This window comes from Triticum aestivum, chromosome 7B, assembly GCF_018294505.1.
Source record: "Triticum aestivum cultivar Chinese Spring chromosome 7B, IWGSC CS RefSeq v2.1, whole genome shotgun sequence".
Lineage (NCBI taxonomy): Eukaryota > Viridiplantae > Streptophyta > Magnoliopsida > Poales > Poaceae > Triticum > Triticum aestivum.
In genome coordinates this window covers 696,960,497-696,985,329 of record NC_057813.1, presented here as the reverse complement: position 1 = coordinate 696,985,329, position 24,833 = coordinate 696,960,497, and the positions used below count along the sequence as shown (strand labels likewise).

Here is a 24,833-nt window from a genome sequence, read left to right as displayed (position 1 = left end):
ATCCAGATCGCCAAGCTTGTCTTCCACGCAAAGGAGAGTCCCATCCGGACACAAGCCGAAGTCTTGAGTCTTGTATCTTGACGCTTCTATAGTCCGGACGATTAATATAGTCCGGCTGTCCGGGTACCCACTAATCCAGGACTCCCTCAGTAGCCCCTGAACCAGGCTTCAATGACGACAAGTCCGGTGCGCAGTCTTGCTTTCGGCATTGCAAGGCGGGTTCCTCCTCCGAATACTCCAAGGTTATCATCGAACACGTAGATCGTGTCCGGATCTGCAAAATGATCTTCACATACCACCATAGAGAGAATGATACTCCAGCTGACAACATTTAGATGACGCGACATGCCATTAGGGTCAGGTCATTACTCAAACCATTTTTTCACAACTAGCCACAGCGTACACCGCGAGGCGGTTTCCTCAGCACGTCTTGTAGAAGCGAAGATCATGTCCATTCATTACGGGATTCTCATCAATACGGGTATGGGTAATCCAACTGTACCGCTAATCGCGACGTGTGGGAGACTAGCGGGTTCTACTTAGGTAAGCGGGGAGGCGCAAAAAAGCTCTTTACCTTCTCTTATAAAGAGATAGGGCATCTTCCTCTTTTGCCCACGCCTTCTCCTTCCGCTAACTCATTCCCCTCTGCTCGAGCCCCAAGGCCCGAGCACTCTTCTTCTCCATTGAAGAGAGGTTTTTCCAAGATGTCCGGATCCGGAGCAGGAGGCAAATGGATGGCCTCTACCGTCGGGGAGAAGGATATCAAGAGGCTCCGAGAAGCCGGGTATCTGGACGAGAAGATCGGCCACCGTCTTCCACCGGCAGGACAGGTCGTCGCTTCTCCGGAGCCCCATGAGAGGGTCGTGTCCTCCCCCATTTTGTCCGCGGGCTCGGGTTTCCCCTCCACCCATTTGTTCGAGGAGTCATGTATTACTACGGGATTGACTTTCACGATCTTTCCCCCAACTCTTTTCTCAATATCTCGACGTTCATCGTCGTGTGCGAGGCCTTCCTCCGGATTCCACCTCACTTCGGCCTGTGGCTAAATATTTTCAATGTGAAGCCCAAGGTGGTGAGTGGCGAACACGCCGAGTGTGGCGGCGCCATGGTGAGCAAGATGCCAAAGGTCGTTTGGCCGAAGGGCACTTTTAACAACTCCGTCAAGGAATGGCAGCGGCAGTGGTTTTATATCACCGAACCATGAAGAGAAGAATGGACAGTAGCTCCTGGGTTCAGATCCGGAGCTCCACTGCGGCTTACATCCTGGCCCAAGAAGGGCCCGAACTAGTGCTCATCTAATGAGCTGTCACTACTCCTGACGCGTGTCCGGAATATGGTCGACAAGGATGTCAAGCTTGTTGCCATGGTCCAGGTGATGCTAGTTCGCCAGGTTCTCCCTTGCCAGCGTCGAGCCTGTGCTTTATGGGAATTCGACCCATCCGAGCAATAAACCCTCTGGGAGCTCTATGATTCCCCTCACGAGGATATCTGGATGGTGCTCTTTAAGTCCAGCAAATCATGGCCGGACTCTCCTGAGGACCGGGGGTATCAATTATCCCATTCTGCAAGCCCGGTAAGTTATAGCCACGCCCCGTCCCTCCAGGCTTCAGCCGGCATATCATGAGGGGGGCATTTTAATCGTGCTTCATTGTGGCTTTAGGGATGGATAAAAAGGGTGGAGCGGATACAATGTCCGGCCCCACTGCCGGAGGAACCGGCCGGACCTCTTCTGACAAAGATGCTGGTCCCTACACCTTACAAGGCGCCCAAGAAGGAGGCCTCCAAGCAGGTCAAGAAGACCCGGAGTGGCCTCCGTTGTCGCGAGGCTCCGGACACCCGGTCCGAAGGCTCCAATGATGCTCCTTCTTCCGAAGACGAAGAGGAGGAGGCAGAGGAGGACGAGCCTCGCTCTGCCAGCGGGAAGAAGTGTGCGGCTTCCCCGTCCCAGGAGGCCGAGTCGCCCAAGAAAAGGCGAGGTTCCCCTCCAGAGGCATCCACCCCGGCTGCCGATAATAGCCCGGAGTGGGATCCCGAGGCCCAGCCCCTAGGAAAATCTTAAGCAACCGAAATCCAAATACGCCTATGTATTGAGGGTTGTCCGGGTATAGTAGTTTTAAGTGTCGCCACATCTCATACAGCCCGGCAAGGTCTCCTGCCGGACAATCCTCATTGGAGGATTCGTTGAGATCGAATGCTGTGGCGAGCGAGACGCCTCCGGGGATTCCTTTTTCGAAGTCCGGGTGTGACACCGAGGTGTTGTCTCAAAGAGACTCGGGGCCGGATAAAGTTCTGGAGGCTCCTAAGGCTCCAGGATCGGGCCAGCGGCCATCCTCCATGGAGGGAGGTTTGCCTACTCCGCCGGCCACTTCAACATACACCGAGCTGTCGGGCGGTCTGTTGACAGCGTTAAAGAACGTGTCCGTCATTGATGAACATCGGACCCTTATGGGTGCGGTGGTTGGAAAGATTCAGGCTACCGAAAGCGGGCTGAATGAGTCCTATCTTGGCCTTATAAAGGCCTTTGAGGTATGGTTTGTAAGGAACCTTTAAAGAATTAGTATGATATGAGAAGTAGCCCCTAATACACTGTCCGGAAAAAGAAAGCCGGGCAGGGGATCAAATCCTCAGTTGTAATGGGAACTTTTAATGATGTATACCCATGTTTTTGAAAACAGGCGTCTGCGGAGAGGACGGCCGCCCATGATGCGGAAGTGTCCGAACTGAAAGAGAGCCTGAGACGGGCCAAAGAAGAACTTGACCGTGTGAAGAAGCAATTGGAGGAGAGGCAAGGTATGTTTGAACATTGTCTTGCGTTGGGCACAAATCAATAAGTGCGCCTATTGAAAAGTATTTATGTTATACACCCTAGGAGCGAGTGCCGAATATGAGGCGCTGAAGAAAGCGGCGGCTGATGCCCAAGAGAAGGCTGCCGCCGAACTGGCTCTGTGTGAAAAACACGAGGCCAGGGTCGCCATAGCTGAGCGGGAGCTACAGGATGTTGTAACAAAAAGCGAGAGCTTGGAGAGAGTCTAGTAGGGAAAGAATCCGAACTCGCCCAGGCTCTCCAAGCCGCGGAAGATGCTCGGGAAGAAGCCCGAGGTGCTGTATGGGACATTCAGGAGGCCTGGAAAGTTGCGGCTAGTAAGGCCTGTTGTATCTATGGCCGTTATGATGTTATAATATAGTGAACTCTAAGCGGCAAGCTGAATTCTTGATTTTGCAGGGGCGTTTGCGGATATGCCTCGTAGCATATTAGATGCGGCCCAATTTTACCAGTCCGAGGAGAGGGAGTCTACGGGGAGGAACTTCTGGTCGCAGTATCTAGCGCCGAACTATCCGGTGCCTTTTATCGATCAGCTGAAGCAGCTGGTCAAACTGCACCACGCGGCCGAACTAGCCATGAAGGACTTGGTCATCTGGCTATGGCCTGCAGAGCCAATTCCCAGCAGTATCTTCTGACTCGTCAAGCGGATTGTGGGCGCCTGTCCTCGACTTGATATTATCAAGCGATCAGTCTGTATAGAAGGTGCGTGAATGGTGCTTGCCCATGCAAAAGTGCATTGGGGGAAGCTTGAGGCAGAAAAGCTGATAATTGTGGGGCCACCGGAGGGTAAGGAGCATCGCAAGCCCGAACTGTATTATGAAGGTGTAATGAAGGGTGCCCGCCTGGCAGCGGATAAGTGCACCAAATACATTATATTTCCCTGAGGGCATTTTTGCCAACATTTGTAATATGGGATAATGGCACTTTTATTATATGTTGCCTATTTGGTTTTAACATATGTTCTTCCTTTGCGGCTGTTTATTGTATATGAATTCTGAGAGTTGGCCAGTCGTCGGCTTCAGCCCCCACGACAGAAGTACGGGGGTGTTCGGGGTATTTCTGAACACTCTTTGTCCCATGGTTGGATCCTTATAAGGAGGCATTTCTCACCACAAACCAGGCAATCGGACTATAGGGCTTTACTACTCTCACTTAGCCATAGGAGTTTGAGTATGGTCGGCGCAGCCCCTAGTGTCCGAAAGGCCGGACTAGGGGCTCTATTGGCGCCTGATCGGTAGACCGATCCGTCGCAATCTGCATTTTATAGTGGCGTTATGCGGAATAAATCTTTAAGGATTTTGCAACCTCTCGAACAGCTGACCAGCTCTCGCCGCATCATGACAGTCGGTTTTCGGCTTTCTCTACTGAGGTGCTCGTCCGGTAGATCTGGGACACAATTGCAGTAGTTCTCCCAGTGCTACCTTAGCCGACGGAATGGAACGTAAGGTACCAAAACATGGGAGCCGGGCAAACCCAACCAATGACCCAAGACATGATTCGGAGCTGATGCATATAGTGCTATAAGTTCGGGGTGCCGAGCGACCGGAAGGTGTTCGGACTTTATTGCCGTACTGTGGAGCCCCTGGCATAACCGGGCGTAACACAAACTGTGGCTGCCACTTTTGTGGCAAAGAGGCGTCGATGATAAACGACGACCGGTGCATGTTTAGTTAAGTCTACGCATTGCAGTAAATATGATATGTCTATGCATATGAATGCGATTTATTATTATGAAAAAGAGATGGTTTCTGGCGGAACCTGTGGTGGCCGGACTGGAGGGGGCTGTGAATGGATCGAAAGTGAATCTGAACTGCCGTCTACCTGCATGGTCCTGTCCTTGTGTGTCTGGGCCGACTTCACGCCGCCGAGCCTGTTCTGCATAAATGTTAGTTTGTTAAGGTAAGTGAGCGGAGGGCGCCGAACGTCGTCTTGTGGTTGGTCCAAAGGTTCCTGATCGGACCCTGGTGACCCCAGCCGCTATTCGAGAAGCAGCTCGGACTCCTCAGTTGGTGTCCGGATAGTTGGCTGTCATATCAAAATATTGACCGGCATGCGCGAGTTGCTACTCTGGAAGCTGTATGATCTTCGCTTCTAAGGGCGGGGTTTGGCTCTGCACACAGGCGTGAGTGTATTACCGGTGCTGGCCTGATGATTTACCACGTGGAATCTAGCCAACGTGGTTCATCCTGTTAGCATACGGTGTGATACCGTATAGGGGGGATGTGCCGATGGCGCGGCCTTATTTGGTTATATGAAAACAACCGTTAGGGCGGCGGGCCAATGATCCTGGCCTTTGTGCCTAGCACCTTGTAGAAGGTGTTATGTGTACGCCCGCTTGGGCTTTTATTGTTGGAGGAGCCCCTGGACTGTTAGGTCTGGGGGTATGCAACTGAATTGATGTGGTTTGTATGGTAGTGGGCGATCGGCCGTACTGTTGTGCTGGGGGGGGGGGCTTTTGACTAAGCGCCTCCCCTCAATGTTTCCGGCACATGCCCGGTTGCTTTACTTTGGAGATCCGGCATTCTCTATTAGTATGTTTTGCCGTTCTTTTGGGAGTACCATGAATTTCGCACGACTGATCGAGTTCGTGGCTTGGGCCGAATAGGCTTGAGTTGTTCCTTGTCCGTTGACCGGACTGGGATTTGCTGAACTTGATACCAGCTTCCCTGATTTGCCGTTTATGACCGTTGCGCCGGGGCTTGAGGCTGCTTCTTCATGTATCCTTCTTGTTGGTTTGGACCGTAGTGGTGTGCGGACGTTGGGTTGTGTGCCTTTGATTTTCCTGCTTAGGTTGAGGTAGCCAGTTGTGCTGTGTGTGCCCTTTGTTAGGGCGGTCGAGTCCGTACTTCTCGGTGGCCAGGATCTTGGTCCACCGTTCTATTAACACATCCTGTTTGGCTTTAAGCTGCTCTTGCTTCCTTTGCAGATTCTTTGCAGTGGTTATGAGTTGTCGCCTAAAGCGAACTTGTTCCGCTGGGTCTTCAGGCACGCCGAATTCATCATTGTCAAGGCTTACCCTGTCCTCGGAGGGGGCCGCATAGTTGTCCCTCTCCAAGTATCCCACCGTGGCATGTATGGCCTGCTTGATGGTCGGCTGATTAGGACTATATTCCTCTTCGGTACTATCCGGATCATCTCCGGGACCTGTATTGATGCGGCGGGGTTTGGAGTGGCGTCGGAGACGCCCATATTTTGATTTTCCTCCCGAGGGGTTGTCCTCCACTGCCTTGTTGCCGTTGGTTTCTTTCAAAGTGTCCACCATGTATATATCGTTTGAAGAGGTGGCTGTCCACCGCCCTGTGAGCGGTGGCTCCTGTATGTCTCTTGCATCGTCGTCCATACCATCGATGTCTTCGAAGTCAAAGTCGAGCACGTCGCTCAAATCATCGATCATGGCGACAAAGTGGGTGGTGGGTGGGCAGCGAATTCCTTCGTCGCCTTCTTCCCACTCAAGCCGGACATAGTTCAGCCCAGAGCCTCCTGACAAAGAGAGAGACTTCAATGAGTTTAGCATGTTGCCAAAGGGCGAGTGCTGAAAGATGTCCGCAGTGGTAAACTCCATTACCGGAGCCCAGCCTAGCTCGGCTAGCTCGAGAGTGAGCGGACTAGGACCAACAGCCGGATATGAGTCCAGGGGCCCAGGGTTACAGGCCTCCACAGAGGTGAGACCCGTGTTTGGCTCCACCGCCGATAAGTGTGTGGCCTGCGGGGCGGGGTCCAGCCCTCTGTCCGTAGGCAATGCAACCTGCCCTGGATTTAGATCCCGGGCTGCCTCGGGGATGATGTCCCGGGCACTGTCAGACAGCAGGTCTAGGCCGTGCTCGTCGTGGCTATCTGGCGCTCCTGGCGCAGGCTCAAATCCATCAAATATCAAGCCTCCGTGGATATCTGCCGTGTAGTTCAAGTTTCCGAACCTGATCTGGTGGCCAGGGGCGAAGCTGTCGATCTGCTCCAACTGGCCAAGCGAATTGGCCCGCAGTGCGAAGCCGCCGAACACAAAGATCTGTCCAGGGAAAAAAGTCTCACCCTGGACCGTGTTGTTGACGATTGAAGACGCCATCAAGCCTCGAAGCGACGGCACAGAGGAACTCTCAATGAAACCACCAATGTCGGTGTCAAAACCGGCGGATCTCGGGTAGGGGGTCCTGATCTGTGCGTCTTAGGCTGATGGTTACAGGAAGCAAGGGACACAATGTTTACCCAGGTTCGGGCCCTCTCGATGGAGGTAAAACCCTACTTCCTGCTTGATTAATATTGAAGATATGTGGAATACAAGAGTAGATCTACCACGAGATCGTAGAGGCTAAACCCTAAGAGCTAGCCTATGATGGTATGATTGTAATTGTGATCGGCCTTCTAAGGACCATGCTCTCCGGTTTATATAGACACCGGAGAGCTAGGGTTTACATGGAGTCGGTTACAAGGAAGGAAACATAATATCCGGATCGCCAAGCTTGTCTTCCACACAAAGGAGAGTCCCATCCGGACATGAGCCGCAGTCTTGAGTCTTGTATCTTGACGCTTCTATAGTCCAGACGATGAATATAGTCCGGCTGTCCGGATACCCCCTTATCCAGGACTCCCTCACCAAGCCCGAGATTCAGTGCTTTTATTGCAAGGGAAATGGTCACTGGAAGCGGAACTGCCCCAAGTACTTAGCGGATAAGAAGGCCGACAACACCAAAGGTATATGTGATATACATGTTATTGATGTGTACCTTACCAGCGCTCGTAATAGCTCCTGGGTATTTGATACCGGTGCAGTTGCTCATATTTGTAACTCAAAACAAGAGCTGCGGAATAAGCAGAGACTGGCGAAGGACGAGGTGATGATGCGCGTCGGGAATGGTACCAAGGTCGATGTGATCGCCATCGGCATGCTACCTCTACATCTACCTACGAGATTAGTTTTAAACCTCAATAATTGTTATTCAGTGCCAGCTTTGAGCATGAACATTGTATCTGGATCTCATTTAATGCGAGATGGCTACTCATTTAAATCCGTGAATAATGGTTGTTCTATTTATATGAGAGATATGTTTTATGGTCATGCCCCGCTGGTTAATGGTTTATTTTTATTGAATCTCGAACGTGATGTTACACATATTCATAGTGTTAATACCAAAAGATGTAAGGCTGATAATGATAGTCCCACATACTTGTGGCACTGTCACCTTGGAGAGCTAGGGTTTATATGGAGTCGGTTACAAGGAAGGAAACATAATATCCGGATCGCCAAGCTTGTCTTCCACGCAAAGGAGAGTCCCATCCGGACACGAGCTGCAGTCTTGAGTCTTGTATCTTGACGCTTCTATAGTCCGGACGATGAATATAGTCCGGCTGTCCGGATACCCCCTTATCCAGGACTCCCTCACCAAGCCCGAGATTCAGTGCTTTTATTGCAAGGGAAATGGTCACTGGAAGCGGAACTGCCCCAAGTACTTAGCGGATAAGAAGGCCGACAACACCAAAGGTATATGTGATATACATGTTATTGATGTGTACCTTACCAGCGCTCGTAATAGCTCCTGGGTATTTGATACCGGTGCGGTTGCTCATATTTGTAACTCAAAACAGGAGCTGCGGAATAAGCAGAGACTGGCGAAGGACGAGGTGATGATGCGCGTCGGGAATGGTACCAAGGTCGATGTGATCGCCATCGGCATGCTACCTCTACATCTACCAACGAGATTAGTTTTAAACCTTAATAATTGTTATTTAGTGCCAGCTTTGAGCATGAACATTGTATCTGGATCTCATTTAATGCGAGATGGCTACTCATTTAAATCCGTGAATAATGGTTGTTCTATTTATATGAGAGATATGTTTTATGGTCATGCCCCGCTGGTCAATGGTTTAATTTTATTGAATCTCGAACGTGATGTTACACATATTCATAGTGTTAATACCAAAAGATGTAAGGCTGATAAATAGTCCCACATACTTGTGGCACTGTCACCTTGGAGAGCTAGGGTTTATATGGAGTCGGTTACAAGGAAGGAAACATAATATTTGGATCGCCAAGCTTGTCTTCCACGCAAAGGAGAGTCCCATCCGGACACGAGCCGCAGTCTTGAGTCTTGTATCTTGACGCTTCTATAGTCCGGACGATGAATATAGTCCGGCTGTCCGGATACCCCCTTATCCAGGACTCCCTCACCAAGCCCGAGATTCAGTGCTTTTATTGCAAGGGAAATGGTCACTGGAAGCGGAACTGCCCCAAGTACTTAGCGGATAAGAAGGCCGACAACACCAAAGGTATATGTGATATACATGTTATTGATGTGTACCTTACCAGCGCTCGTAATAGCTCCTGGGTATTTGATACCGATGCGGTTGCTCATATTTGTAACTCAAAACAGGAGCTGCGGAATAAGCAGAGACTGGCGAAGGACGAGGTGATGATGCGCGTCGGGAATGGTACCAAGGTCGATGTGATCGCCATCGGCATGCTACCTCTACATCTACCTACGAGATTAGTTTTAAACCTCAATAATTGTTATTTAGTGCCAGCTTTGAGCATGAACATTGTATCTGGATCTCATTTAATGCGAGATGGCTACTCATTTAAATCCGTGAATAATGGTTGTTCTATTTATATGAGAGATATGTTTTATGGTCATGCCCCGCTGGTCAATGGTTTATTTTTATTGAATCTCGAACGTGATGTTACACATATTCATAGTGTTAATACCAAGAGATGTAAGGTTCATAATTATAGTCCCACATACTTGTGGCAGTGTCGCTGTCAGTGTAAAAACCGGCGGATCTCGGGTAGGGGGTCCCGTTCTGTGCGTATAAGGCTAATGGTAATAGGAGGCAAGGGACACAATGTTTACCCAGGTTCGGGCCCTCTCGATGGAGGTAAAACCCTACTTCCTGCTTGATTGATATTGATGATATGACTGTTACAACAGTTGATCTACCACGAGATCATAGAGGCTAAACCCTAGACGCTAGCCTATGATGATTATGATTCTGTCCCTAAGGACTAAACCCTCCGGTTTATATAGATACCGGAGGGCGCTAGGATTTACATGGAGTCGGTTACAAAGAAGGAAATATAATATCCGGATCGCCAAGCTTGTCTTCCATGCAAAGGAGAGTCCCATCCGAACACAGAACGAAGTCTTGAGTCTTGTATTTTCACGGTCCAACAGTCCGGCCAAAGTATATAGTCCGGCTGTTCGGATACCCCCTAATCCAGGACTCCCTCAGTAGCCCCTAAACCAGGCTTCAATGACGATGAGTCCGGCGTGCAGTTTTGTCTTCGGCATTGCAAGGCGGGTTCCATCTCCGAATACTCCAAAGTAATTATCGAACACTTGAATCGTGTCCGGATCTGCAAGACGATCTTCACATACCACCGTAGAGAGCATAGCACTTCATAAATCTGATCTGATGGCAATTTTTGTACGGCGTGACATGACACCATGGTCGAGTCATTATTCGAATCGTTTTCCCACAACCAGCCACATCGTATATTGCGAGGCGGTTTCCTCTGCACGTCTTGCCGAAGCAGAGATCGTGTCCCCTTATTACGGGATTCTCATCAATACGTGTATGGGTAGCCCAACCGCACCGGCAATTGTGGCAAGTGGGGAACGAGCGGGTTCCACCAGGCAAGTGGGGAGGCGCAAAAGCTTTCTACTGCCTCTATAAAGAGATAAGGTCTCTTCCTTTTTTGCCCATGCCTTTTCCTTCCGCTAGTCAATTCCCCTTTGCTCGAGCCCTAGCGCCAAAGCACTCTTCTTCTCCACCGAATAGAGATTCTGAAGATGTCCGGATCTGGAGCAGGAGGTAAATGGATGGCCTCTACCGTCCGGGAGAGCGATATCAAAAAGCTCCGAGAGGCCGGGTACTTGGCCAAGAAAATCGGACATCATCTTCCACCGGCGGGACAGATCATCCCCACTCTAGAGCCCCACGAGAGGGTCGTGTTCCTTCCTCATTTTGTCCGTGAGCTCGGGTTTTCCCTTCACCCATTTGTTCACGGCATCATGTATTATTACGGGATTGATTTTCATGACCTTTCCCCCAATTCTTTCCTTAACATCTCGACGTTCGTCGTCGTGTGTGAGGCTTTTCTCCGTATTTCGCCCCACTTCGGCTTATGGCTGAAAATCTTCAACGTGAAGCCCAAGGTGGTGAATGGCGAGCACGCCGAATGCGGCGGCGCCATGGTGAGCAAGATGCCCAAGGTCGTATGGCCGACCGGCGCCTTCAATGATTCCGTCAAGGAGTGGCAGCAGGAGTGGTTCTATATCACCGAACCGCGCGGTAAAAAGTGGACCGCTGCTCCCGAATTTAGATCTGGAGCCCCATTGCGGCTCACGTCCTGGCCCGAGAAGGGCCTGAACTGGTCCTCATCCGACAAGCTATCGATGGTCCAAATGCGCGTCCAGAGCGTGGTCGACAAGGATGTCAAACTCGTCAACATAGTCCAGGTGATGTTAGTTTGCCTGGTTCTCCCTTGCCAGCTCGAGCCTGCAATTTGTGGGAATACGACCCGGCCGAACACCAGATGCTACGGGAGCTCTATGGCTCCTCCAACAAGGACATTTGGAAGGTGCTCTTCAAGTCTGGCAAACCGTGGCCGGGCTCCGCCGAGGACCGCGGGTATCAACTATCCCGTTCTGCGAGTCCGTTAAGTCATTGCTGTGCTATGTCCATCCATGTTTTAGCTGACGTGTCCAGAGGGAGACGCTTTTATCATGCTTTCTATAATAATCCCAGGAATGGACGAAAAAGGTGGAGCGGATGCACTATCCAGCCCCACTGCCGGAGGAACCGGTCGGACCTCTTCTGACGAAGATGCTGGTCCCAGCGCCTTACGAGGCGCCGAAGAAAGAGGTCTCCAAGAAGGTCAAGAAGACCTGGAGTGGCCTCCGTCGTCGCGATGCTTCGGGCACAAAATCCGAAGACTCCCACGACCATCTCTCCTCCGAAGATGAAGAGGAGGAGGAAGAAGACGAGTCCCCCGTAGGGGGAGGGAAGAAAAGGATGGCCTCCTCATCCCTGGAGGCCGAATCGCCAAAGAGGGGGAAAGGTTCCCTCCCCAAGGCGTCCACCACAGCTGGTGATAGCAGCCCGGAGTGGGATCCCAGGGCCCAGCCCCTGGTAAAGTCGTAAGTATACGAAACCCGCACACACCTACGTGCGCGACGTCATTAGGATGTAGTAGTTTTAACTGTCGCCATATTTTGTACAGCCCGGCAAGGTCCCACGCCAAACAGTCCTCATCGGAGGATTCACTGAGCTCCGATGCCTTGGCGAGCGAGACGTCTGTAGAGGCCCCTTCCCCGAAGCCTAGGTGCGACACCGAGGTGTCGTCTCAGTGGGGCCCGGACCAGGGGGGCATATCCCTGGGGCCGGACACACGGGAGCAGCGGCTCCCATGTTTGTCGACAGCGGGGGCAATCCTGGATTCGGCCCGCGGCCGGACACGGTCCTGGAGACCTTTGGGGCTCTAGGATCTGGCGAGCAGCTACCTTTGACGGGGGGAGGCCCGCCCGCTCCGCCAGCAACCTCTGTCCAAGCAGAGTTGCCAGGCAGCCTATCGACAGCGCTAAAGAGTGCGTCCATTGTCGATGAGCATCACACCCTCATGGGTGCGGTGATTGAAAAGATTCAGTCCGCCGAGAGCGGACTGAATGAGTCCTGTCTTAGCCTTATAAAGGGCTTTGAGGTATGTTTTTAGAAACCTTTTGGAGATTGTCAAAGTATGAGTAGTAGCCCCTGATGCACTGTCCGGTTAATGACGTGTATCCCTTTGTTTGAAAATAGGCGTTCGCAGAGATGACCGCCGCTCATAGTGCGGAGGTGTCCGGACTAAAGCAGCATTTGGAACGGGCCGAAGAGGAACTTGGCTGTGTGAAGAAGCAGTTGGAGGACAAGCAAGCTAAGGTATGTCGAAACCTTGTGCTAAGTTGAGCACGAATTAGAAGTTGTGCCTGACAAAAATATTTGTATTGTATGCTCTAGGGGCGTGTGTCAAAATTGAGGCACTGAAGAAGGCTGTGGCCGAAGCCGACAATAGGCCGCCGCCGAACAGGCTCTTCGTGAGAAGCACGAGGCCAGGATCATTGAAGCTGAGCGAGAGCTCTAGGAGGTCGTGAAGAAAAGCGAGGCATTGGAGCAGAGTCTAGTAGGGAAAGAATCCAAACTCGCCCTTTCTCTCCATGCCGCAGAGGATGCTCAGGAAGAAGCCCAAGGTGCTCTGAAGGACATTCAGGAGGCCCGGAAGGTTGCGGCTGGTAAGGACTTTTGTACTCAAGGCTATTTTGGCATAGTAATGGGAGGAACTCTAAGCGACAAGATGAATTCTTGTTTCTCCAGGGGCATTTGGGGATCTGCCACGCAGCATATCAGATGCTGCCCAATTCTACTGGACTGAGGAGAAGAAGTCTGCGGAGAAGCATTTCTGGTCGCAGTATTTGGCGCCGAATTATCCGGTGCCCTTTATCGATCAGCTGAAGCAGCTGGTCAAACTGTACCAGGCGGCCGAACTGGCCATGAAGGACTTGGTTGTCCGGCTGTGGCCCGCGGAACCAATTCCAAGTAGTTACTTCGGACTCATGAAGCGGATTGTTGGTGCTTGCCCTCGGCTCGATGTCATTAAGCGATCGGTCTACATAGAGGGTGCACACATGGCATTTGCCCGTGCAAAGATGCACTGGGGGAAGCATGATGCTGAGAAGCTGATGACTGAGGGACCAACAGAGGGTAAGGAGCATCGCAAGCCCGAGTTGTACTATGAGGGTGTCCTGAAAGGAGCCCGCCTTGTGGCGGATCAGTGTACCAAAGACACTATATTTCCCTGAAGGCAGTCGTGCCATTCTTTGTAATGCGGGATAATGGCACTTTTATTATTTATTGCTTGTTTATGTGAACTTTTGTTCTTCATGTGCGGCTGTTTAGTGTATATAAATCCTAAGAGTTGGCCAGTCGTCGGCTTCTGCCCCCACGTAAAAAGTATGGGGGTGTTCGGGACATACCCGACCACTCTTTATCCCATTGTTGGGTCCTTTTAAGGAGGTGTTCCTCACCATGAACCAGGCAATCAGATTATAGGGCTTTATCACTCTCACTTGGCCATAGGAATTCGAGTATGATGGGCGCAGCCCCTGGTGTTCGGAAGACCGTACCAGGGGCTCTATCAGCGCCCGATCGGAAGACCGATCCGTTGCACTTTGCATTTATAATGGCATTATGCGGAATAAATCTTTAAAGATTTTACAACCTCTCGAACAGTTGACCAGCTCTTGCTGTATCATGATAGTCAGTTTTCGGCTTTCTCTACTGAGGTGCTCGTCCAGAAGAACCGGGACACAATCGCAGTAGTTCTCCCAGCGCTACGTTAGCCGATGGAGTAGAACGTAAGTTACCAAAACATGGGAGCCGGGAAAACCCAACTAATGACCCAAGACATGATTCAGAGCTGATGCATATAGTGCTATAAGTTCGGGGTGCTGAGCGACCGAAAAGGTGGTCGGACTTTGTCGCCATATCATGAATACTACGAAGCCCCTGGCATAGTGGGGCATAACATGAGGCGTGGGTGCCGTTTATGACAGAAAGGCGTCAATGAGGAACGATGGCCAGTAAGTGTTATTTAGGTCTACGCATTGTACTAGAGTGATATGTCTATGCATATGAGTACAGTTTATGGTTATAAAAAGAGGTGTTTTTGGCGGAACCTATCGTGGCCAAACTGGAGGAGGCTGTGTGTGGATCTGAAATGTATCTGGACTGCCTCCTTGGGGGGGGGTTACTTATGTGCTCCTGCCTTGTGCGTCCGAGCTGATTCCATGTCGTCAGTCCTGTTCTGCGCCAAAGTTAGTCTGTAAAGACAGATGCTTAAAGGCAGCTGCATGTCCTGTGGTTGAACCGCGGGTGCCTGATTGGACCCTAGCTGAACCAGGCTATAATGCCATAAAGTAGCTCGGACTCCTCAGTTGGTGTCCGGGTAGTTGGCTGCCGAATCAAAATTTGATATACAGGCACGACTCGCTATTCCAGCAGCAGTATGATTTCCACTCAGAGTGTGGAGTTCGGCCTTGCCCATAATTGTGACTATGTCACGCGGGACTGGCCTAATGTTGTACCCCGTTGAATCTAGCCAACGTGGCTAGTCCCGGTAGTATGTGGTAATTACTGTATAAGGGGACAATGCCGAAGACTTATTCTTCGGCGTGGTATTTGTTTGGTGATCCGAAGACAACCATTAGTATGGTGGGCCAGTTAAAACTTGGCCTTTGAACCTGTCATCTTTGAGGAGATGTTATTGATAGTTTTATGCCCGTGGGGGTTCGTGTGAGATGGAGCCCCCAAACTATTGGGTTGATAGTGAGTGCAATAAAATTGCTATGGCTGATGTTGTCCGGACGGTCGATGTGGTCAGAGACGATCGACCGTATTTTTTTTGCTGTGGGGGGATCTTCCTTTGACCTCACCATGTTTGATCGGTCTTTCGTTGTTTGGAACCTCCCTTCAGTGTTTCCGGCGCGTGACCGGCCACTTTGTTTTGAGGATTCGGCATTCTCTATTGGTATATTTGGCCGCCCTTCTAGCAGTACCATGAATTTCACATGGTTGATCGAGTATGCTGCTCGGGCCGGATTGGCTTGAGCTGCTCTTTTTCCGCTGACTGGACTGGGGGCGCTAAATTCGGTATCGATTTCCTTGACCTGTCGCTTATGGTGACTGGGTCGAGGTTTGTGGATGCTGCCTTGCGTTTCCTGCGTATTTACCCGGACCGTGGTATATTGACATCGGGGTGTGGGCTTTAGGTTCTCCTTCTTAGGCTGAAGTAGCGGATTGTGCTGTGTGTGCCCTTTGGCAGGGCGGTCGAGTCCGTATTCCTCGGTTGCCAGGACCTTAGTCCATCTGTCTGTGAGAAAATCTTGGTCGGCTTTGAGTTGATATTGCTTCTTTTGCAGGCTTTTTGCTGTGGCCATAAGTCGTCGCTTAAAGCGAATCTGTTCTACGGGAACCCCAGGCACGCTGAATTCATCGTCGCCGAGTCTCACCTCATCTTCGAAGGGGGGCGTGTAGTTGTCCCTCTCCAAGTATCCCTCCGTCGCTTGTCCGGCCTGCTCGAAGGCGGGCTGATCGGGATTGTATTCATCTTCGACACCATCTGAATTGTTTTTGACTGTTGTGCTGGTATTGTTGTGGCGGGGCTTCGGGCGGCGCTGATGACGTTCATACTTTGCCTTCTTCCGTGAGGGGTTATCCTCCATTGCCTCGTCGCTATTGATTTCTTATGGGGTGTCCACCATATATATATCATATGAGGAGGTGGCTGTCCACCGCCCTGTTGGCAGTGGTTCCTGTTCTTCTTCTGCGTCGTCGTACATACCGTCGATGTCTTCAGAGTCGCAGGCAAGCACATCGGTTAAATCATCGATCGTGGCAATGAAGTGGGTGGTGGGTGGGCCGCAAATTCCTTCATCGCCTGCTTCCCGCTCGAGCCGAACATAGTTTGGCCAAGAGTCTCCTGTAAAAGAGAGAGACTTTAACGAGTTTAGCATGTCGCCAAAGGGCGAGTGCTAGAAAATATCCGCAGCGGTGAACTCCATTACCGGAGCCCAACCAGATTCGGTGGGTTCAGGGGTGTGCGGACTGGAACCCACAGCTGGACACGAGTCCGGGGGTTCGGTGTCGCAGGCTTCCTTGGGGGTGAAGTCTGTGTTCGGCTCTACCGCCAATAAGGGTGCTGCCTCCGGGGCGGGGTCCATCCACCCGTCCTCGGGCGACGCAATCTGCCCTGGATTTAGGTCCGGGGCTCCTGCAGGTGCGGTATCACTACAAGAAATATGTCAACTTGTGACCTTGACTATTGGTCACTGAAAGGTCATGATTTCTCATTTGCGACCTTTTTGTGACCAAAAAGAGAAGGTCAAAAGCTGGCAGTCGTAAACTGACTATAGCGACCTTTCTTCTGGAATGGTCGAAGACGTTTATGACCAAAATATGTCCACTGTGGCGTTTTGGTCACTAGCAACCTCCCCAGGCCACGTAGGCATCCAGCATGGCAAGCTGATGTGGCACAAGATTCAGCCCGGTCCGATTCGGCATTTTACAGGGGCAAAGCCCATTAATTCAGCCCATTTAATTTATTTTTTCCCTGTGCTTTGATTAGCTAAATAGGCCTAGCCCAACAATTAGGACTTTTTTTCTGAGATGCAGTCTTTTACAATCCATTTTTTTTGGGCCTCAACCTTTTTAGAATCTGGAATTTATGTTGCTCTTTTTATAAACAAGTCCAACCTAGTTTGGGCCATGGCCTTTTTAGAGCCCAGGTATTGAGTGCAATATAAATTCTGGACAGGGCCATTTTACAATCCAATAGTGGGCCAAGCCCTCTTTTATTTACAGCCAATATTCTGAAATCAGTATAGTAACAGTACTTCTTTCCCACAGTAATAACACAAGTATAGAAAACTTTCTCACACAACTTTATCTCGCATAACATTAGACAGGCCAACACATATCAATAACTTATCTCCTATGTTCACAACTTTTATCTCACACAACATTATACAGAAATGTATCTTGCAGGTTCAAATCACATAAACTTTATCTAACAGGTTCCCGCAACAAAAGATGATCACCATCATCTCCTAATCAAGATGCAAATAACCTGCACATTCAAAAAGAAAAAGCAGTATGTCAAAGAGAGACAAAAAAATAGAGACTTGCATCAAGTAGACCTGATGATGTACAGATAGTAATCAAACTAGCGTCTACTTTGCCTGAGAGATAGCTTGAAGCAGTTTTGATGCCATTCATGCATTATTTCTGAGACTAGTAGCAAAAAATGCATAGGATGCCAAACAGCCGGCAGCAGCTAAGATCGGTTAGTTGTTGGCTACCACCGATGGCGAGAACTAAACGAGCAGCTTAGATTCATTGGGCTGGACTGGATTGGATTGATGCTGACAAAGTGACAACAGGAAGGTAATGAGCACATACAACTAGCTCTAGTATACCGGCATGCATGAGCACTTGTTAATATTTATATTCATCACAGCAACCTATAACCACCTACGCATACAAATCAGAAAGGATACATATATACTGAACAAAAGCAACAGCCATGAATAGATGACTTAACAGTTCATGTTTGTTAACAAAACAAGAGTGGACATCTCATAGTGAGTCTAATACAGCTACACTAAGCAGGCAGAGACCATCATAAGCAGCAGGATCGCACGAAGAAACCAGCATATGCAAGCTTGATCCACACATATGCAAGCTGCGAGACTACAGTGTTGGGACGAATCTAACTGAAAGTAGCACAATCCACACATATGCAAGGTGAATCAATTGATCTGGAGCAGTGAAGAGGATGGGTGGGGTGGGGTGCTCACTTGGGGCCGGTGCAGCCCATGGTGGTGCCGAGGCCTCCGTTGAGCTTGAGCACCATGAGCTTGTCATGCAGGGCCTTCATGGCGTCGAGATCTGCAGCACACACACGATCCAACGCTCAGCGTTCACACTAACAGAGACAATGCGATGGTATTGGCCCTGAGAGAAACATGTGTCAGTTAATTGACACCGCAAATAGTGGGTATAATGTGATACAATTAAATATTACAGATGAAGTACTACTAATGTCATACCTGGTTGAAAGTGTGAATTTCAATGTTGGAGTTGGAGTACTTCTCAACAATCTACAAAACAGAGGTCATTATGCAAGTATGTAAGTCCAAATTAGAAAGTTGTGTTTTCAATAGAAAATAAACAGGGCAGGTGGTATATCAACCTTCTGTGTGTCATCATGAGTGTTGAAAGAGTTCATTAGAAGCAAAGGAACACTGCATCCATACTTCTTGTTCAGGGACTGCATACAGGTGAAACTTGTCAGACACAAACCATTACACACTACATCAAGTCAGTGCGCAGAAAATACCAGTAGAAACTAAGAATACCTCAATCTGAATCACAATAAGGTCAAGAAATGTAAACCCATTGCGAACTTGAATGACAGACCTGCATGCAGTGAGCTATGTTATTACCTGCTGAAGGTGGTAGAACTTAAAAATGAAGCGGAAATATACAAGACCCTATATTTCCAATATTGGCATGCTGCAGCAAACATACACCTAAATAAATACCTAAGTAAATCATGTTCTGTACATAGTCTACCACAACGCCATGTTCAAATGATGAATGTTTCACCGGCCAACAGAGTCTAGAAAATAAGTGGACAATCATATTCAGCAGTGCAGGCTGGCAGCAGTCATTTATGTCAAATTGCAGCAAATATACGTAAATGGAAAGATAAAGAGCACTGATAGCCTTAATGTTTGATAACATTGATCAGAGAACCAGATTAATCGAACTATTTATTTGGACCAAAGGAGCTACCACTCACAATTTCATTTCTCCATGAAGCTGGTACTAGTTTAACTGGACTACGTCAGAGTAATAAAGATGTCACAACAAGAATGAACAATGAGTATAGTCAATAGCAATTTTATGACTAATTTCACTGATATGCTTGGAAGCAGCCGAGTTCACATATGCAAGCTGCGAGACTACAGTGTCGGGACGAATCTAACTGAAAGTAGCACGATCCACATATATGCAAGGTGAATCAATTGATCTGTAGCAGTGAAGAGGATGGGTGGGGTGGGGTGCTCACTTGGGGCCGGTGCAGCCCATGGTGGTGCTGAGGCCTCCGTTGAGCTTGAGCACCACGAGCTTGTCGAGCAAAATGATTAACAAGTGCGGAACTCAAACTGAACCTATCTTGCTAAGCATATTGGTACATTCCCTTACAAATTATCAGTGATCATGCACATCGACCACATTGCCACGAGAAAATAACACGCATTGGTTCAATTCTGATTCCAGTAGTCGGGAAGCTCAGATTGTAATTGGCAGCTCGGAGCAGAGCTCGGCAGGGGCGACTACTGAGGGAGAGAGAGGGGGGACAGGGAGCGCGCATACCCGAAGCGGCCGGTCTTCCAGGCCTGGGAGGCCTTCTTCCTGCCGCCGATGGTCGAGGCAGAGGCGGACCCGCGAGGCCCCGGCGTCGTCGGTGTTCTGGATGAGCTCCCGCAGCGCGGTGGTGCCCTTCGGGTAGTTGGCCATCACCTCGCGGATGCGGCGCGTCAGGTACACCCGCTGCCCGAAGTCCTCCAGTAGCATCGTCCCGCCCGGATCCATGGCCGCCCCGGTGATCAGGTCGGGTGGGAGGGGGCTGGCTAGCGGGGCATTGGCGCGCTAGGGTTTGGGGGCGGGGTGGGGGTGGGAGGATTTGGTCGCTACGGCGGGAGGGGGGTGGAGGTGGTTGGTGCCGCGATGGATCTGGAAGGGAGGCAGCGATGGTTTGGGTTGCGGGGCTCGCGGTGAGGTGAGACGAGGGAGAGATGGTGAGGGGAGGGAGGGACGAGGTCAGCAGCGGTGGGTGAGGAGGACGGCGAGGTCGGCGGTGAGTGAGGAGGACGGCGAGGTCGACGGTGGATCGGGAGGCGGCGGGGTGAGATTGGATTGGGAGGTGGCGGCGGTGGCGAGCAGATGGGGGGAGAAGGGTGCGATGGGGGAAGGGGTGTGATGTGAGCTAGGGTTTGTGCTGCGGTGGGGTGGATGGACGGATGGATGGACGGATGGATGTGGGATGGTGAGATGGATGGGTGGATGGATGAGTGCCATGTCATCGATCCGTGGGAATGGTTCTGATTGGTTCGGAAAATCAGTGATTTAAAAGAGTTTCCAAGTACAAAAACTAGAGGGATTTTGTGAAGTAGCTATCAAAAATATTTTGCAAAAGGGTACCACACAAATTTTCACTAGAGTTAGACCACATTTTATGGATAAGGACCAATTTCTACACATTTCTCATCTTTCTGGCTATTTTTAATCATTTTTCGAGTGCCCCAAATGATGTTTTTTTGTAAAGAACCTACCAAATAATTATTGCAAAATTGCACCAAATCATTTTTCTAAAATACTATGTCAAATTTAATGCATAATTGACCAAATGGTTGGGTGTAAAAAGTTTTGATCCACCTCTGGTGAAAAAGACAAATTTCCGCCGATTCAGCTGGAAGTGGGTTAAATTTGAACTGCAGCTACATCATAGTTTGCTCTTTATTTTTCAAAAAATTATTTCTAGGTACGTAAGTATCTATTTAATCATAGAAACACCAAAAAAATTCCAAGACTCAACCACTAGCTAGGAACGGTCAAGCCCGCCGTTTTGACCGCATTTTGAAACGGGCATAAAAAATTCAAAAAAAATCAAAAAATTGGAAAACCTTCGCATTGTGTCATTATATGTGACCAAGTTTCCAGGAAAAATAATAAACATGTAATACGGTAATTATTTTAAAAAAGTGTTCTCGGAAATGAGCTATGAAGTGTGAAGATTCATGGCTTTCAAGCCAAATGATCAATCTTATGGCCACATTCATGGCATAGTTTGTTCAAATGATCTCATATTCTGCACAAGGGTGCGTATTGGAATGGCAAACAATGTTGCCTAAGAAAGTTTTCATTTTCTGTGGACGAAAAAACCATTTTCCATTTTCTGAGTGCCTGAAATGAGTTTTTTTGTGAAGGACCTACCATATATTTGTTGCAAAATTGTACCTAATCAATTTTATAAAATACTAGGACATATTTAATGCACAATTGACAAAATGGTTGGGTGTAGAAAGTTTTGATCCACCTCTGGTGAAAAAGACAAATTCCCGTCGATTCAGTTGGAAGCGGGTCAAATTTGAACTGCAGCTGCCTCATAGTTTGCTCTTTATTTTTTCCAAAAATCATATCTAGGTAAATAAGTATCTATTTAATCATAGAAACACCAAAAAAATTCCAAGATTCAACCACTAGCTAGGAGCGGTCAAGCCCGCCGTTTTGACCGCATTTTGAAACGGGCATAAAAAATTCAAAAAAAATCAAAAAATTGGAAAACCTTCGCATTGTGTCATTATATGTGACCAAGTTTCCAGGAAAAATAATAAACTTGTAATACGGTAATTATTTTTAAAAAGTGTTCTCGGAAATGAGCTATGAAGTGTGAAGATTCATGGCTTTCAAGCCAAATGATTAATCTTATGGCCACATTCATGGCATAGTTTGTTCAAATGATCTCATATTGTGCAGAAGGGTGCATATTGGAATGGCAAACAATGTTGCCTAAGGAAGTTTTCATTTTCTTTGGATGAAAAAACCATTTTCCATTTTCTGAGTGCGTGAAATGAGTTTATTTTGTGAAGGACCTACCGTATATTTGTTGCAAAATTGGACCTAATCAATTTTATAAAATACTAGGACATATTTAATGCACAATTTACAAAATGGTTGGGTGTCAAAAGTTTTGATCCACCTTTGGTGAAAAAGACAAATTCCCGTCAATTCACTTGGAAGCGGCTCAAATTTGAACTGCAGCTGCCTCATAGTTTGCTCTTTATTTTTTCCAAAAATCATATCTAGGTAAATAAGTATCTATTTAGTGAGAAATACATGGTTTGATGGCGAGACATCGAGGTTTGGACGGTGGCCGAGGGCCCCAACTCTAGAGCGCGTAAGCTCGCATGCCCGCCGCGTGGTCACCGCGTGACCGTGCCATTGCCATGTGTTCTGGGCGGCCTAGGCATGTCTAGTGGGTTGGGCACTCCCCAGGTAGGTGCTAGGAAGAAAATCACAACATAAGATTCTCACGAGGAGACCGATCGATGCTCAAACATGAATAAGCAGCCAAGTGTTTGATTTGCGGTACGGGAAATGCACATGGCTAATGGGCGTGAGTTTTGGCTGAGGATGATCAGTTACTAAGAAGACCGTCTTCACAAATTTTCACCTCAAAAGGAGGAGCCTAGGTGGTACTTGCTTTACAAAGTACCACACTGGACATAAATACGAATGTTGAAGCTGGGCTCAAAATAATGAATGGATTGAGCTGGCATTTGGTGGAGGATGGTTATTTGGGCATAGGAAAGCACTGTAGAAAATGGATACCATTTGGACATGCCAAAGTGGTACTTCCCTCACAAAGTGCTGCTCTGAACATAATAGGAAAATGAATATTTTTGAATTATTTTTGAACTAGGCAAGGAATGTTTTTGACATATTTGATGAAGATATGATCCAAAACATTTATGAGATTTGTTTGGGAATTTTGGGAATAACAGAAATATATGTTGCTTCACAACCTAGGGCAAAAACTGCCACATGGACATGACACATAGGCAAAACTGATGAGATGGCGCCTAGTCATCACAACCCACCACAATCTACAAGGCTATGACCATCTATATTGGTCATTAACAACTAGAAATAAGGCAGCGGACTAGCACTGTTTGCTTTGTGACCATTTCGTGTAAGGAAAGTACGACCTTTCTGACCAAAATGGTCGCAATGGTTTAGGGTTTGGAGCCCCCCGAACAGCTTTTGACCAATTGGTCTGAAATGGTCATAGATCTATGACCAATTCTTCCAGGGTCACTGACAGAAGGTCACTAGTTGACATATTTCATGTAGTGTATCCCGAGTATTGTCCGACATCAGGTCCAAGCCATGCTCTTGAATGTTCGGCACTCCTGGCGTAGGCCCGAATCCGTCGAAGATCAAGTCTCCATGGATATGGGCCGTATAATTCAAGTTTCCGAACCTAACCTGATGGCCAGGGGCGTAGCTGTCGATCTGCTCCAGATGGCCGAGCGAATTGGCCCGTAGTACAAAGCTGCCAAACACGAAGATCTGTCCGGGGAGAAAGGTCTTACCCTGGACTGCGTTGTTGTTGATGATTGAAGGAGCCATCAAGCCTTACAGCGACGACACAGAGGAACTCTCAATGAAAGCACCAATGTCGGTGTCAAAACCGGCAGATCTCGGGTAGGGGGTACCGATCTGTGCGTCTAAGGCTAATGGCAACAGGAGGCAAGGGACACAATGTTTACCCAGGTTCGGGCCCTCTCGATGGAGGTAAAACCCTACTTCCTGCTTGATTGATATTGATGATATGAGTGTTACAAGAGTTGATCTACCACGAGATCGTAGAGGCTAAACCCTAGAAGCTAGCCTATGATGATTATGATTCTGTCCCTAAGGACTAAACCCTCCGGTTTATATAGATGCTGGGGGGGCTAGGGTTTACACGGAGTCGGTTACAAAGACGGAAATATAATATCCGGATCGCCAAGCTTGTCTTCCACGCAAAGGAGAGTCCCATCCGGACACGGGACAAAGTCTTGAGTCTTGTATTTTCACGGTCCAACAGTCCGGCCAAAGTATATAGTCCGGCTGTCCGGATACCCCCTAATCCAGGACTCCCTCAGTCGCCTTGGTCACATTGGTGTCAAACTCATGAAGAAACTCCCTGCAGATGGACTTTTGGAGTCTCTTGATTATGAATCATTTGACACGTGTGAACCATGCCTCATGGGAAAAATGACCAAGACTCCGTTCTCCGGAACAATAGAGCGAGCGACCAACTTGTTGGAAGTAATACATACTGATGTGTGCGGTCCAATGAGGGTTGAGGCCCGCGGTGGCTATCATTATGTTCTCACCCTCACTGATGACTTAAGTAGATATGGGTATGTCTACTTAATGAAACACAAGTCTGAGACCTTTCAAAAGTTTAAGGAATTTCAGAGTGAGGTAGAGAATCAACATGACAGGAAAATAAAGTTCTTATGATCAGATCGTGGAGGAGAATATTTGAGTCACGAGTTTGGTACGCACTTAAGGAAATGTGGAATTGTTTCACAACTCACGCCGCCTGGAAAACCTCAGCATAATGGTGTGTCCGAACATCGTAATCAAACTCTATTGGATATGGTGCGATCTATGGTGTCTCTTACTAATTTACCGCTATCATTTTGGGTTTATGCTTTAGAGACAGCCGCATTCACTTTAAATAGGGCACTGTCTAAATCCGTTGAGACGGCATTGTATGAATTATGGTTTGGGAAGAAATTTAAGCTATCGTTTCTAAAAGTTTGGGGATGTGATGCTTATGTCAAGAAACTTCAACCTGAAAAGC

General features: G+C 48.7%; 1 protein-coding gene across 7 annotated transcripts; it reads right to left on the bottom strand.

Moving 5' to 3' along the window:
- Positions 1-2,931: 2,931 nt before the first annotated feature.
- LOC123162334 (UTP--glucose-1-phosphate uridylyltransferase) lies at positions 2,932-20,343 on the bottom strand. Of its 7 annotated transcripts, none has more exons than XR_006481231.1 (6): positions 19,787-20,343; positions 18,763-18,823; positions 18,597-18,674; positions 18,454-18,504; positions 18,202-18,358; positions 17,213-17,471 (listed from the first exon to the last, which is right to left on the bottom strand). XR_006481231.1 is itself a non-coding variant. In XM_044580127.1 (6 exons), exons 1-5 carry the CDS (start codon positions 19,496-19,498, stop codon positions 18,278-18,280), a joined length of 291 nt encoding a protein of 96 aa, XP_044436062.1. In that variant the 5' UTR covers positions 19,499-19,513; the 3' UTR covers positions 17,213-17,471; positions 18,202-18,277. The 7 variants fall into 7 exon arrangements, 2 of the variants coding, with proteins under 2 accessions (XP_044436062.1, XP_044436063.1); XR_006481232.1 differs by having other exon boundaries at positions 18,202-18,292; positions 19,787-20,339; XM_044580127.1 differs by lacking the exon at positions 19,787-20,343 and adding an exon at positions 19,479-19,513.
- Positions 20,344-24,833: the final 4,490 nt, after the last annotated feature.

What these genes read in the sequence shown, in the direction of transcription:
- LOC123162334 (XM_044580127.1), bottom strand. Translation starts at nt 19,498, where the DNA reads ATGGGCTGCACCGGCCCCAA. An exon ending in TTATTGTGATTCAGATTGAG is followed by an intron (nt 18,675 to 18,762) that starts GTATTCTTAGTT and finishes ACCTGTATGCAG; the next exon opens with TCCCTGAACAAGAAGTATGG. An exon ending in CTCATGATGACACACAGAAG is followed by an intron (nt 18,505 to 18,596) that starts GTTGATATACCA and finishes TCTGTTTTGTAG; the next exon opens with ATTGTTGAGAAGTACTCCAA.